Genomic DNA, 15,345 nt, shown 5'->3' with positions numbered 1-15,345 from the left:
CGAAGCCTTTGATGTGATGCATGAACGCCAAGCCGACAGGAATTGGAATGAAGAAGTAAAAAAGAGGCAACACAGAAACATGCGAAAGTGGAGTTTCCTTCGGCGATGTACATTTCAATTCCAGTTAATGCTGGAGGCTGAGAAGAAGAAAAAGAATGGTATAAAGAAAAGGGGAAAGAGCCGAAAAGATTAATGTTTGCAAATTGAACCAAGCTGGCACAAAGTGTTTTCATTCCGACGAATATGAAGAGGAAAGCTCAACATATCCAATTATACTTATGGACTTTTGACTTATGTTTCCCCTTATTTTCTCCTCTTTTTTTACAATTATGATGTTATTTCGGAGAAGCGTTATCAACTTTCAACAAAACTAATTGCGACGAATTTTCTTTTTCGTGGAAAGAAAATTTCACCCATTCTCACTGAATCAATTTTTGGATATAGCCGCACAGCGAGAGCAGCAGCGTGGATGTTTTGTGATAAATCAATTGATGTGCCATTTAAAACTATGTAAGAGTATCGATAGACAGGAAGTTTGCAACGAACACCTTAATAATCGATTCTTTACCATAGCTTCAACTGGGAAAATATCGGTAATTCACGCCATAACTTAGAAGATTAGAAGTTAGCAGTGAATTTTAGACTCTCCTGTGACTTTTACGCCATTTTTTGTGAGAAACAACTCTTGTTTGTGGTCTCGCTAAAAGGCCTGGACACACGCTCGAATTTCCATCAATTTCCGATCAAATGGTGACAGGTGCGCACCATTTACCATCAAATTTTTGCGGCCTGCAAAAATTTTACCGTCATTTTTGTCATCATTTTGATCGGAAATTGACGGGAATTTGAGCGTGTATCCTGCACTGGAAAAAAAACACATTGGATCTAGAGTCCAGACTCTTAAAAAAATCGACAAGAAAAAGCACTCTTGATTCAATCAAAATCTAGCTTATATCGAGAACCAAGCCTCTTAATTTAAGCGGATTTCGTTTTGATTCAAGCAAAAATCCGATTGAATCAAGAGTATTTCTTCTTGTCAATGTTTTCAAGAGTCTGGACTCTAGATCCAATGTGATTTTTGTCCAATGCAGAGTTGAGAAATCCTGGACGACAGGAAATTCCGACATCTTGTTACCTAGGCACATCGCTCAGGATCCACTCGGAGTTTGGCGGGAGCGCGGGAAAAAATAGGGCGCGGATAGCGGAAGGAACGAGATGATACCGCGTTGGCTGCTCGGGAGGCCTCGAGCGTCGCGAGGGGGATGAATAAAGCGCGGACGTGCGCCCCCGACCTCGTTGCTTCTTCCACGAGCTCGTCGCGATTCTTCAAAGATGGCGATTATTCATAACCGGCCGGAAAATATTTATCCGCGGAATTAATCACGAGCACTGGATAAGGCGAGCGCCAACGCTGGGTTTAAAGCGTGCATAATTCAGCGGCGATAAACAACTGAAATCAAAGTGGAGCGTCCTATAGGTCGGGATCTACGCGCCCCGGCGACTAATGACGTCCATTAGAGGGCCTACCGAGAGAGGATCAGAGACGAGGACAGACCTTTCTACTGGTATTTTGGCCATGGTGGGAGCTTTTACTTTCCGGATTCCAACATTCAACTGATTATTGAAATTAATAGACAAAGCTATAGACAAAGAAGACACGCTGAAAATAAAGCGATCCTATTTGTGGAAGTGGGAGGTTTCAATGGACAAAGGAGGTACGGACTAGATTAACTAACGGCAGCCCACGAGAGACCGTTTAGTCAGTCCATCATTTTCCCCTTCGTCCATAGAAACCACTCATTTCAGCCAGTAGGATCGCTCCATACTCCCTAAGTCTTCTATGTCTGTAGGTATGTCTATTAATTTCAATTATCAGCCTGCAGGCCGATTGTGAAAATAAAATTCGTCGATTTATAAAAACAAAATAACTACTAGGATCATTTTGGATGATTCTTGGAAATTCGGCAAAGAACGGAGCTCGTAAAGGACAAATCTTTATGATTATTCTCTGAAAGAAAAGGTTGAATGTCTGAGAGTTAAAGTTTCCACCTACCACCAAGAAGTGCAAGAGCACACAAGGACATACAGATATGTAAATTTCACTCACCTTCATTATCGATCGAGAAATATCCCAGTCCGGAGCCATCCTGGACAGAGTACCCGACTCGGGAATTATCCCCGGGCAAGTCCGCATCCGTAGCCGAGACCGTGGTAACGATCGTCCCGGCCGGCTGGTTCTCCGCCACAGAGGTGTTGACTACAAAGTCCTTGAAATGAGGCGCGTAGAAGTTCTCGTTGACATCGACGACCTCGACGATGAGCACCGTCTCGGACGACAGCTGCGGGTCCCCGTTGTCCTTGGCCGAGATGGACAGGCTGTGCACCTGCCGGTCCTCGAAGTCCAGGGGCTTGACGATCCGCACGGCGCCGGTGAGCCGGTCGATGGTGAAGGCGCTGTTGCTCTCCAGCTCGCCGACCATGGAGTAGCGGACCTGGCCCCCCTCGCCGAGGTCCGGGTCGGAGGCGATCAGAACGACGACGACGCTACCTACCGGCGTGTCCTCGCGGACCTTGACCGTGTAGCTGTGCGCCGAGAAAGTCGGAACGTTGTCGTTGAAGTCGTCGATCTGGATACGCACCAGGGCGTCCGAGTGGAGAGCGTGGATGTTACCCGGGGTGTCGGCGCAGTCCGTGGCGCGGATTTTCAGCTCGTAGGTGTCTTGCTTCTCCCGATCCAGATTCCCGGAGACGGTCAGCGCTCCCGTGATAGGATCGACCGCGAAGTCTTGGGTGTCCGTCAGAAGAGAGTAGAGGAACCTCCCGTTGTTACCCAGATCGGCGTCCGTCGCGTTCAACCGGAAGATGACGGTGCCGTTCAAGGCCACCTCCGAGACCCTGAAACTAGCCAAGGATTTCGAGAACTTCGGAGCATTGTCGTTTACATCCAGAACTGTGACTAAGAGAGTCTTTGAGGCGGACTTCTGGGGCTTTCCGAGATCGTACACGGAGATGTTCAGCACGTACTTGGTTTCTCTTTCCCGATCCAGACGACCGATTAGGTTTAGTTCGCCGGTCGACGAGTTCATCTGGAAGACTGAGTCTGTATCACCGGAGGATATACCGTAAACCAAGGCACCGTTGTAGCCCAAGTCCCTGTCTCTGGCACGCACTCGGAGGAGGACGGAAGGGAATGGTGCCGACTCGTTGACTTGCAGTTCGACAGGGAAGTCGATGAATTCTGGGCTGTGTAGATTCTCACCGTACCTGCTCGGCATCATGGCAAATTCCTGACTGTCATCTGCGGCAACGTTGTTCTTGTTAGCGGAGGCGATGACTTCTTGTAATCTCCTGGCCACGCCGGTGTCTTTGCACTGGAAGTCACTATTCTCGCCTAGGCCGTCGATCGATTGCTTGGTCCACGGGTCGTTCTTAGAGATTTGGTCGTTCAGCATTATTCTAATTTGTACGATGTCGGCGAAATGAGTGCCGTCGGTGGCCGTCACGTTCAGGTCTCGCTCCGGTACGTCGACGTCGGCCAGATCACACTTGACCGACAGGATACCGCTCTGTTCGTCGAGTCCGAAACAACCGTCTTCGTTCCCGGACACGATCCGATAGCTGATTATGTTACCGGCATCGAAGTCTATCGCCGAGAGGGTCATCACTTCCGAGTTGATCGGCGTCGAGCGAGAAACGTGCCCCCGGCAGTCGACCTTCTCGAACTGCGGTCTGTTGTCGTTGATGTCCTTGACGTTGATCTTGACTTGCATCTCGGTTTGGCGCCGGTACGGGAGGCCCCAATCGGAGGCCCTGATTCGGAGGACGTAGGATCTTCGGGAGGATTCGAAATCCAGCACTTGCGTCGTTTTGATGACGCCTGAGAAATGGTCGATCTCGAACGGCACAGGTTTCAAATTTGCAATACTGTAAGATATATACGCGTTTTCTCCTTTGTCTTTGTCTTTAGCGGAGACCTTGATGACGGACGTGCCTGAGGGTTCGTTTTCGTTGACGGTGACATCGATTGCAGGGTGCTCGAAGACGGGGTTGTTATCATTAGTATCTATCACGTTTATTTTGACCCTGGCGGAAGACTGTTTCCGCGTTCCGGCGTTGCCTTGGTCGATGGCGCTTATTGCTAGAGTGTACTGGACTTTGGTCTCGGCGTCCAGAGCCGCGGCAGTGTACAGCATACCCGTCTCCGGGTTGACGTAGAACTCGCCGCCGTCGTTCCCGCTGACGATTTCCAAGATGACCTGAGCGTTCTTGCCTTGATCAGCGTCCGAGACTTTGAGTCTGATCACCGGGGAGTTGACCGGGATGGTTTCCGGGACGTCGACCTCGTAAACCTCTCTATCGAAGATCGGAGCGTTGTCGTTGACGTCTGCTAGGTGGACTTGCACGGACTTGAACGCTTGCCGGGGAGGAGTGCCTTTATCGATCGCCCTCAGAGTGAGATTATACCCTTGCGGCGCTGTTTCCCGATCCAATAACTTGAGAACCTCGATGTTGTACTCCCCTTTCTTCCGCACGCCGTCTATGTTACTGGGCCGTATCCTGAAATGACCGTCGGGATCTCCGTCGACGATCTCGATGCTGTCGATCTCCCCGTGGATCCCCTTGTCTTTATCTTCGACTCGGACGATGGCGTAGATATCGGCGTTGGACTGCTCGACGATATCCGGTATCTGCTGGACGTAAATCTCCGGGGAGTAGAGGTTGACCTGCTTCACGTGGATCTTTAAAACGGCCGAGGCGGGCTTTCCGCTGCCCTGCAGGGGTGCCCCGCGATCTCTCGCGAGGACTGTAAGCTCGTGGTACGACTTATCGACGAAGCTCAACGGTCGAGTCAGCGATATCACTCCGGTCGTCGGGTGGACGGCGAACTGTTCGTCGAGTTCGGAGAAGCTGTAGTAGATCTCCCCGTTCCGCCCGAGGTCGGCATCGTCGGCTGACACCCTCAGAATACTGGCGTGAAGCGGCGTGTCTTCAGGTACGAATTCCTCATACGAGTAGGGGTAAAAAGAGGGGATGAGATCGTTGGTGTCCAGCACCGTTACTACTACTTTGGCTATGGACTCGTGGAATGTGTGCCGCTTGTCGCGTTCGTTCCGGGCAGTGATCGTAGCTTTAACTTCCAGTTCGTACTTGTCCTCCCTCTCGCGGTTCAGGACCTCCGAGTTGCTCGTCTTCGTCCGGATCAACAGGAACCAGAAATCCCCGACGAGCCGGTCGTCGGCCCTGAAGAACTTCATCTTGTCGCCGGATATGATCTTGAACTTGACGTCCACGTCGTAGTTGCCGCGGTAGATGCCCATCTTCTCTTCCGGCGTGACGTAGGTCTTGCCCTTGATGGAGTTTTCCGGGATGGTGGCGTTGTAGACGCACTTGGTGAACCGCGGCTGGTTGACCGGGCCGGACGGACCGCAGTGCGCATCCTTCTTCGGCTCAGAGATTGAGATTTGGAGGAAGACGATCGACACTATCACCTGCCATGCGCCGATGCTCTGTAGTTCCATGTTTCTGACGGGTCAGCTGAAAACCCTCATCTGCAACAGAGAGAAAAAACACGCTATTAGTTTTGATGATGATGATAGCGGGATGTCTCTTTAAAATGGACGTATTTCTACGAAGCTAAACGGAACCATAGACGAGTGGGAAAGATGGGGTGTGCTCTAAAAAGCTGCATAAGGAACAATGTAAAAGTGGGCGTGATTCCCTTTGGGGAAATGGAAAAGCGGGATTTTACATTTAAGCAAACGGAATTAAGTGCCAACTGTATGCGGCACTCATGAGCCGTGGGCATGTGACAAGAACGTTGTGGACAGGGCTCATGAGTTAATGCGGCATCGTTGAGCTCGTCAAGCCCGATCGTCGCCGTTGACGTCACTGGCGCTTTATAATTGGACTACATTTTGCATTTGGAACTATAAATTCTAGCCCGGTTTAAAAACAACGTATTTGCCATTAGTTTCCCTATGTACATGAGTGTTTTTCCAGAAGAGCCAGAGTTTATAGTTCCAAATTGCAAAATGCAGTCCAATATTCATTCATTTTTACGGCCCTCGACTAACGCGCACAGGCACCTCCCTTCTTTCCTACCGGCTTAATTTGTCTAATTGGAAAATTGAGGCGAACGATGCAGGCACAAAATAAGCACGTGCAATTCATAAAATTGTTCAACAAAATTAAAATCACGAACGAGGATAAATTTTCTGTTGAATGATCATCGAAGCATCTATATGTATCATCACCTGCAAGATTGCATTCATATTTGACATTATTATATTGCCAAAATTCCAAATCTCAGGTATCAATGTAAATGCACCAGAGTAAAAAGGGCCAAACTCACATTATTGAAAAAGAGGAAATATAGGTAAGTAAGAAGTAAGAGGTCACCAATAAAGGTTTCATAAAGTTCTCAATCTAACGCCGCTCAATGGATCGAGTCTACGGGACAAGTCGGACATGATTTTTTTTTTCTCCTTTTTTTTCTTTACGAATTTTTATTTATATTTCGTCAAATCTTAAATTTGAAGGGGTGCTTTCGACGGATAATTTTACGAGAAAACCAATGAAACCACTTTGAAAACCTCAACGTTCTGTATTAACGGCGTTACTTTGAAGTTTTTGAAGTCTCTTTTTGTCCGTCTTTTCCCACCGACTCGATCCGCTGTGCGCCGCTTCAAACAGGCCGCAAATAGAATGTAACCGGGTACTCGCCATTCAAACAAGGAAACTAAAAATGAAATTCAACCCAAAACCCGCGAGGAAGCAATGTCCAGGTACTTCATCGCCGAGTGATAAGCGAGGAACGAATATGGAATAAAATTCGATCCGGGCTCTTCATTACGACTGTCCGCGGATCGGCCGTTTGAGGCGACGTACACGAGGAGATGAAATATTGTCCGGCGAAACACGTGGTGGAAATTCACGCCGATCGGCTCCAAAATGGCTCGGATATCAGAGCCGGGACGGAGAACTTAATTAGAAGTTGATGAAAAGCCATAACCTAATTTCCTCTGCGTCTGCTCCGGCGAGTGCACCGGGAACAGAACACCGGTCTTCCGATCCATGTCCGGGTGATCGTTCCGCCGTCCTCCGGAAAAACGCCGCATGAGCATTCGAATGTTGCCAAATTGCCTCTCGGGAAATCGTCACCTTCCAGGCAAAGTATCACAAGCGCCATGCGACGTTTAAAAATTCCCGCCGCCATTTCATGTTTTTACAGAGAAATTGTTCAACGAAGCTGTCCGAAAATTTCACTGAATTTTCTTTGTGCTGCCGATAAAATTTAGTGAGATTTCCGAACGGATTCAACCAACAATTTCTCAGTAAAGAAATAAAATGGCGGCGGAAATTTTTAAACGTCGCATGGCGCTTGTGATACTTTGCCTGGAAGGTGACGAAATATTCATTTTTGAGGAACTTCATGAATATTTTTCCTTGAAATTTTCAGACGCTTTGGATGAAATTGGAAACAGGTGGAAACGTCCTATTTTGAATTTCCAATGTTCAAAATGTCCAACAAGAAATGTCCGCTCTAAAATATCCAATTTACAAGTTGTCAATAGCAAATAAACGCCCAATATAATTTGTCCATTACACAAAAATTCCCCTGAAAGTAATGCCCGATCATCGACTAGCTAAGTGCGCAAATAAAGTCCACTATAAGCTTCGTCTAAGGGCAGCTTCGTGAAAACTTACATGTTCATTCATGCTTTTGACCTTCTCCGTCATTTCTGATTTTTCCCCCTTCTTCAGGACGTTTAACACCTTAGGATCTTTAGATTCATGGACAAAATCTACGACTGGACATTTCTCTTTATGGACATTTACTTGAAATGGACCAAAACTGCATTGGACATTCCTCGTATGACATTTTGTAAATTAGACATTTAGAAAAGAACATTTCCACTCAACACCATCAGATAAATTACATTTTGCAGTAAGGAACCACTATCTCTGGCTCCTCCATAAAAGCACGTTTCTGCAGAGGGAAACCAATGGCATATGTGCTGTTTCTAAAATGAGCCAGAAATGGTGGTTCCTTATTACAAAATGCGGTCCAAATTACGAACGAAATTCTCCGAAAAATTTGAAAAAAAGTATTCACAAATCTCCCCAAATTTTCGTGATTTATCGAACAAGATTTGGCAACGTCCCAGGCTCATACGGTGTTTTTCCTTAGTGGCACGGTAGTGTTCCTGTTCCGTATCCCGCTCTCATCAATGGCTCGTTGGCGCGTCAAAACGCTAGACTCAGTCGTTCCGGGCGCAATGCGCGTATCTGCACGCGGTTTCAGACGGGGAGTTGCGTGTTTCTTACCGAGCGCGGCCGGTCGAGCGGAGCGTTTATTTGCAGAGCCGAGCTGCGGACTCCATCGGTAGCTCCATTCAATTACTCGCGCATTGTTGTGTGTTGTGTGCCGTGAGGGGTCTGTTTACAAGGCAGGGCCGAGTCTCCCATCGCGGTGCCGTATCGTGCACGCAGGTGGACTATTTTACGGATCCGCGAGACGAGTGCTCGACATGACACTCAACAATGCAGCGATTCTTAGGGTTGTATTCATGATCGTTCCGAGGACAGTCCTTTACCTTAGGGGCTGTTCAAAAAATACGTACGAGTCGCTTTCGTAGCGCTCTCTGCGCTCTGCGACGCCTAATTGCCACAAAACTCGGTCCTCCCACAACCCGTCGGGGGGTTGGCATCCCCTCATTTGGACGTATTTATGCTAAAAGGAACTATGTTGCACGTAAACCCTATGCACATAGTTCTTTTTAGCATAAATACGTCCATTTCATTCAAAACCTCCTGTCGCCACCCTTTCACTTCGTCTCCTCCCATCAGGAACCCAATCGAGCATCTTTTTCGGCATCTTTTTTTTGGTCCTTAGGGGCTGTTCAAAAAATACGAAGCGCTATAAAAGGGGGTTCACAGTAAGCGTTACGCCATCTTATTTTTACGTGAAGGATGGAGGCTTAAGTCAAAAAAGCGTTAAGAGGGAGCGGGGGGGGGGGGGGCAAAAAATCCGAAATATAGCGTTACGTATTTTATGAGCGTCCCCTTATGGTGTGCACAGTAACTAACGGAAGTTTGAGAAGGTACTCAACATGGCATCATACAAAGAGTTATTTTGATAAATTTTAAGTGAAACCGACGGTATATCTTTGGAAGAGAGCTTTCTCTATTAAAAATTGAAATCGGTGACGAATACATTTTGCCGACTTCGAAACTTTTAAGGGAAGTTCGTACCTACTGTAAAATTTTCAAAACATGCAGAATTTTTTCTTGTACCCATATTCTTGATGGCAAATCATTGTGATTACTTGCAAAAATCTATTTTCAAAAATAAATTCTTGAACCGTACACTGGAAAGAAATACATTGGATCTAGAGTCCAGACTCCTAAAAACATTGACAAGAAAAAGGACTCTCGATTCAATCAGATTTAAGCTTAAATCAAAAGAAAATCCGCTCAAATTAAGAGGCTTGGTTCTCGATTTAAGCTTAAATCTGATTGAATCAAGAGCATTTTTTTCTTGTCGATGTTTTTAAGAGTCTGGACTCTAGATCCAATGTGTTTCTTTTCCAGTGTACCCGACAGTCTTTGAAATTGTTCGTTTAAACGATGCTGTATTAAGAATCATCTGAAACGTCCCTCGGTCAGAATACGAACCATATAGGGCATCCCTAGGAAATAAACTTCTCCAGAAACGGCTACGAACGTGGTCTGAGAGCGACTGTGAGGTTACGAGAAAATAACAGCCCCAAAATTAGTGCTTGAAGAAATTGTTACGGGTTAACAGGGTTCAAGCCGCTCAGTGAGCAATGATAGAGCAATAGGTGCGCGGAGAACGGGGCTAATCTCGGTCCTGAGAGGGAGCTTCGGGGATAATGACATAATATCAAATCACCCCGCACTGCAAAATTAAGTTCATCAACTGCGCTCTCATCTGCATGAATACACAAACACGCGTCCTGCAGCCCTCACTTCTGAGACGAACAGAAATTATACAATTCAACCGCGCTCAGCAGCGAGGAACCGAACCACATCAGCTGTTGCCAAATTTAACTGGATAATTTAATTTTTTACAAGAGAACGTTCGTGTGAATTCCTTTGAAATTTTTAAGGAATTTGCTTCGTACTATGTAGAATATTCACCGAAATTTGCACTAAAATCCGCACAGCCGCGTTCATGTAAACAATTAAATTGCACGATTAAAGGCAATAGCTGATGTGGCTTGCTTCCTTGCTACTTAAAGCAGTTTAATTCGTCGTCAATTCTTTACCGTAGCCTCAAATAGTAAAATCTCGATGGTCGATGATTCAGCTCAGGGTGGCTCAGGTTTCATGAAAAATAAAATATTGAAATTTCACGTGGATTGTTTCATGAAATTCCAGATATTTATGAATGATATTGAAAAATACCGGTTCCTTTCCATGTTTTTAAAAAAAATAAAACTTGAAACTTTCTTTCATTTTGTGTGTTTGAGCGGGGGTTGTATACTGTAGCCCCTGAAAAAGATGAAATATTTCACAGCCTCGTGAAATTTTATGAAATATTTCACCGAAATTTCCAATTTTCCATTTTTTCTTCACGTTTCATGCCACCCTGATTCAGCTTTGCGGCTGTTATCCCTCGCCCGGGCCGAGCAGTGGATCGAGTCATTTAGAGAGGTCGGACATGAAATTATTGACTAAAACTACAAATGATGTTTATTCCGTCACAATTTCAATTTTAAGGGGTGCTTTTGGAAGCAAGTTTCACGGGGAAACCGAAGAAACCACTTTTAGAACCTCAAAGTTTTGTATAAACGGAGTTATAAGCGTTTAAAGTTCCCACATTTTGTGCGACCTCTCACTGAAAAAAATTCTCGGCGTTTTTAGCACGGTCCGTTGGTACCTTTACCATCTCGCTTTTTTTACCAATTATTGGTAATTTTACCGAGACAGACTAGTAAATTTACCTAAAAACCGGTATTTTTACTGTTTTTTTTCAGATCAGAATACCATTTTTATCGGTATTCAATTCCCGGTAACTTTGCCATTTTATCTCGGTAATTCTACCATGGTGGATAAAAAATATTGGCGTTTTTACCAAGGTCCAGTAAAATTACGGAGAAAGTTCAATAATTTTACCGAGATTTCTCGGTAAAATTACCAATTCCATAAATGGTAATTTTACCAAGAAAAAACTGGGATCAAATAGAACCCTGAAATCTCGGCAATTTTACCCTTTCCTTAGTAAATACACCGAGATTTTTTTTTTTTTCAGTGCTCCTATTGCCTCGATCCACTGTGGGGCCGTCAGCCGTCGCGTTGGGCAGTTTCCGAGGGCGATTTGGCAAAAATCCCGCGTCCCTGGAGCAGCCGAGGCTCTCTTGTCCAATATCCCATATCCGACTGTAATTACCATTTTCATAGCTCGGGTTTCAGCTCGCCGCGCGGTGATATGCAGGCCGCCTCTTTCGCCTCCTCCCTCGTCACCGCGGCCGGCCCGACAGGTACTCGGTGCTCCGCGCCGTGTTTCGCGAAAAACGCATTATCGTGAAAGCTTCCCGTTGGAGTTACGTTGTTCTTGCTCGGTGCTGCACCTGCGGTCACCCATCAACGGTCGAGCGGATCGGACAAAAGGCACCGAGACTCGAGCAGTCGAGCGGCTCTCGACTTGAGGAGTGACGTCACGCGATGGGCAACATTAGTGGCGGATCCAAAGCAATGCGGCGAGCTAATTATTGAAATTGATAGACAAAGCGATAGACGAGGAAGACAAATAAAAACGGAGCGATCCTATTCAGGGTTGCAATTTTTCATGAAAAATGAAATCTTGAAATTTCATGAGAAACATTTCATGAAATTTTAAAAAATTATGAAAATTATTGAAAATTATTGAAAAACTTGAAAAATATTGAAAAATACGGAAAAGATTGAAAACTATTATTCGAAATTAAATGCAAAATTACACGAAAGGCGACCGGTTAGCGCTTTTTGGTGTTTTTTAGTGCGTGTTGCATACCCAGCCCCTGAAAATATGTTCCATAATGTCTATATTTTTCGCGAATTTGTGAAATTTCATGAAATATTAATGATATAATAATTGATAGATAAAGCGATAGACGAGGAAGACGAATGAAAACGGAGCGATCCTATCCAGGGTTACAATTTTCCGTGAAAAATAAAATCTTCGAATTTCCTGTGAAATGTTTCATGAAATTTCAGAAAAATGTGAAAAGTATTGAAGAGTATTTTTCGAAATGAAATACAAACTTAAATGAAAGGCGACTGGTTTTTGCTTTTTGATGTTTTTTAGAGCGTGTTGCATACCCAGCCCTGAAAATGTATTTCTAGTTTTCAAAACTTTGTGGAATTCCATGAAAAATTTTACAGAAATTTTCAATATTTCATGTTTTATTAAACCCCAGCAACCCCTTTTACCCCGTCCTATATCGGTGGAGGCAGGTGGTTTCATTGGATAAAGGATGCAAGTAATAGACAAAATAATGGTAACACACGAGAGGCCCTATTGTCAGTCCATCACTTGGGCTCTTGGTCTACAAGTACCACTCTTTTCAACCTGCAGTCTCCTTTGTGACGGTTTTAATAATCAGCCCGGAGACCCTTCGTTCCCTAAAAAAACTCAGTTCCTTCCTGACCATCGCAATTCAATTCATGTTGCGTACTCCATATAGCACAAGCAAGTTTCCGTGATACCACTATTCGAGCTTCGATGTGTTGCGGAGTATCATCCTCATTTGAAGGCGATTTGAGAAACAGGAAAAAGGAACATTGGAATAACCATACGGGGTTCGGTTCTCCCTCATCAAAGCGGCGTCACGCGATTGAACCACAGATGCGTTACCGCGTTCCGGGCTCAGAGGCCGAAAGTTCTGGGTGTGGTACATACTTGGAGCAGTCAAAGCTGCGGCTCCAACGCCCAGAACATTCGGCCTCTGAGCCCGGAACAGACGGTATATCTATTTAGCCCGTGACTTTTTTTCCAGTGTGTTACACGGAAAGAAATAAAATGTTGATTTAGCATTTACATTGTTAAAAAAATGTCCGACAAGTTTCAAATGCTGATTTTACTTTTAAAAAAGGCTAACTAAACAGCGCCCACGGTAAAACGAACAAATTCAAATGTTGAGTTAGCATCTGTACTGTAAAATCAGCATTTGAAACTTGTCGGACATTTTTTAACAATGTGAATGCTAAATCAACATTTTATTTCTTTCAGTGTATTATTCCGAGTCCATTACGCGAATTATGCAGTAGATTTAATGCAGGCTTTCACAAATCCCCAGTCCGAGCATCCGCCATAAAAAAATCGTCGTTCCATGAGAACCAATCGTGCGGCAGCCCTAGCGGATTATACCTCTCCGCGCATATGACGAACTCGCAATCTCGAGAAAGAGAGAGTCGAGGCAATATCGGCGAGTAGGAGACGAAACATTCCTGCGAATGCGCCAAATTCCGAGGCGAAACACACTCGGGGTGCATTTGAAAAATTGTTTGCCTGACATGTGTCATATGATCCGGGTGGAAACGGGAAAATGAGCATATTTTATCGCGTCTTCAAAACATTCGAGCGGAGAAAGCAATTTATCTCATCGATCCGAAGCTACCCACGCCCCCAGATGTCAGCAAACGCGATCAGACTCCGAGTCCGCGAGATGCACCATCGATACAACACCTGTATCCGAAGGGAGCCTTCCCGATGTTCGAGGGATCGATATATCGATATCGAAACGCGGCCGCCTCGGAATCATCCTCTTTCAATCTCTTCCTATTCAATGATAGTTTATTTGATCGGGTGGGGAGCGGGGAGCGCCGCGATAAAGATTCACCAACAGGCAAATATTGGAATAAAATATCGCGAATGGGTTCGCTCAAATGAGAAAAGTAAACATCCTTAACTTGCGTACCGCTTTTATCGGGAGACCTGTGGCGCTCCGCTTAAAGTTGGTGCGCCTTATCCAAACACCCGCTCTGCCTCGCCGAGGAAGAACGTCGTATGAACCTTCCGGCGTTGTAAAATTTCCTTTGATAAAACACGAATTTCCTGGTAAACTTATGAATATTTTCCCCCCGATATTTTAAATAATTTTGTTCGCAATTCCATCGAAAAGTCCTACAAATTTCAAGGGAAAGTATTCATAACTTTCCTCTAAGACAGACATTTAATCGTAAAAAAAAATTGGGCAACTTTCGAATGTTCATACGGCGTTCTTGTTTAGCGAGGCAGCATTGAGGGATGCGAAAGCCTTGCATTCCTCTCACGGAGGAAATTAATGCGGTAAAAAGGAACTTGGCTTTATATTCTTCGGGAATTTAAATCTCTTATTTAAAATCATAATATTTACCGTGGGGCTCAACTCTTTTCCTTCCACATCTAACATACGGGAAAAAATAGGACTCGATATCATATGAAAGCCGTTCCTCTACTGCCCGGCGGAAAATACTTGTTCGATTCATCACTAAATTGAAACATGTTGAGCTGAACAGCGTTATATAAAAAATACAAAAATTGAAAAAATAAAAAAAAAATACAGCGAAAATATCAGGATGAGAGCCAATACGCTGATAATACACAATTTACATTTATTGCTCACATTGGGTTATAATAAATGCCGAGGCTTTTTGGTTATACACTTATACAGACAATTAATAAAATAGTAATAAACTTAAAGTATGTATTAGACATCCTAATAGTTTCGTTACTAAATTTTTCATTTAATGATGCACCGTTTACATTGCGGTAGCGCAGACAAGAGCGGGCCACAGACACAGGAATGGCATAGTTAACCCAAAAGTTGATTGACTCTTAAAAACTGGACTGCTGCGTCTGCGGTTGGACTGTTGAGCGGTCACGGGGCTGTACACCCCCCCCCCCCCCCCCGCAGACTCCTGCCCTCGTAAAGGATAGATGTAGAATTATGTTGTGCCAAAAAAGTGTGGCATCGAGTGTGATGAAATACGCCAAGCGCTAGACAGTGAACAACTGCGCACAAAAATATCCTTCAATGATGACGCATATGCAACCTTGCACTACAGACGCGTTAAAATAGTTATCTCTCGAATTCGTAGGCGCTGGTTGAGATGAGCTCTCTTACAAGCTGATTCAAATGCGACAAGACACGACTTCACTACTACGCTGTCCTAGAAAAGGCTCTTTGAAGAGTCAAATATGGTCAAATTTAACCCGATAAAATATTTCCTTGGAATTGTTAGATATTTTAGATAAATCGAATTTCGACAAAAATGTATGCGCGTCTTAAAAATCATCATTATACTGGGTGTTTGTACACGTTTATTAGAATGCGGAAGAAAATTGTACGCTCTTTT

General features: G+C 44.8%; 1 protein-coding gene across 7 annotated transcripts in view; it reads right to left on the bottom strand.

Annotated features, from left to right (window-relative positions):
• Positions 1-15,345, bottom strand: part of kug (FAT atypical cadherin kugelei) — a 517,384-nt gene that overhangs the window by 129,740 nt on the left and 372,299 nt on the right. For all 7 annotated transcript variants that reach the window (XM_019040503.2, XM_019040505.2, XM_072305395.1 and 4 more), the window contains one exon: positions 2,108-5,549. In XM_019040503.2, coding sequence (XP_018896048.2) covers positions 2,108-5,519 — 3,412 coding nt within the window. In that variant the 5' untranslated portion in view covers positions 5,520-5,549. The remainder of the gene's footprint in view (positions 1-2,107; positions 5,550-15,345) is intronic.

The sequence above is a fragment of the Bemisia tabaci genome, chromosome 10 (genome assembly GCF_918797505.1).
Source record: "Bemisia tabaci chromosome 10, PGI_BMITA_v3".
Lineage (NCBI taxonomy): Eukaryota > Metazoa > Arthropoda > Insecta > Hemiptera > Aleyrodidae > Bemisia > Bemisia tabaci.
This window is presented reverse-complemented; position numbering and strand designations above follow the sequence as displayed.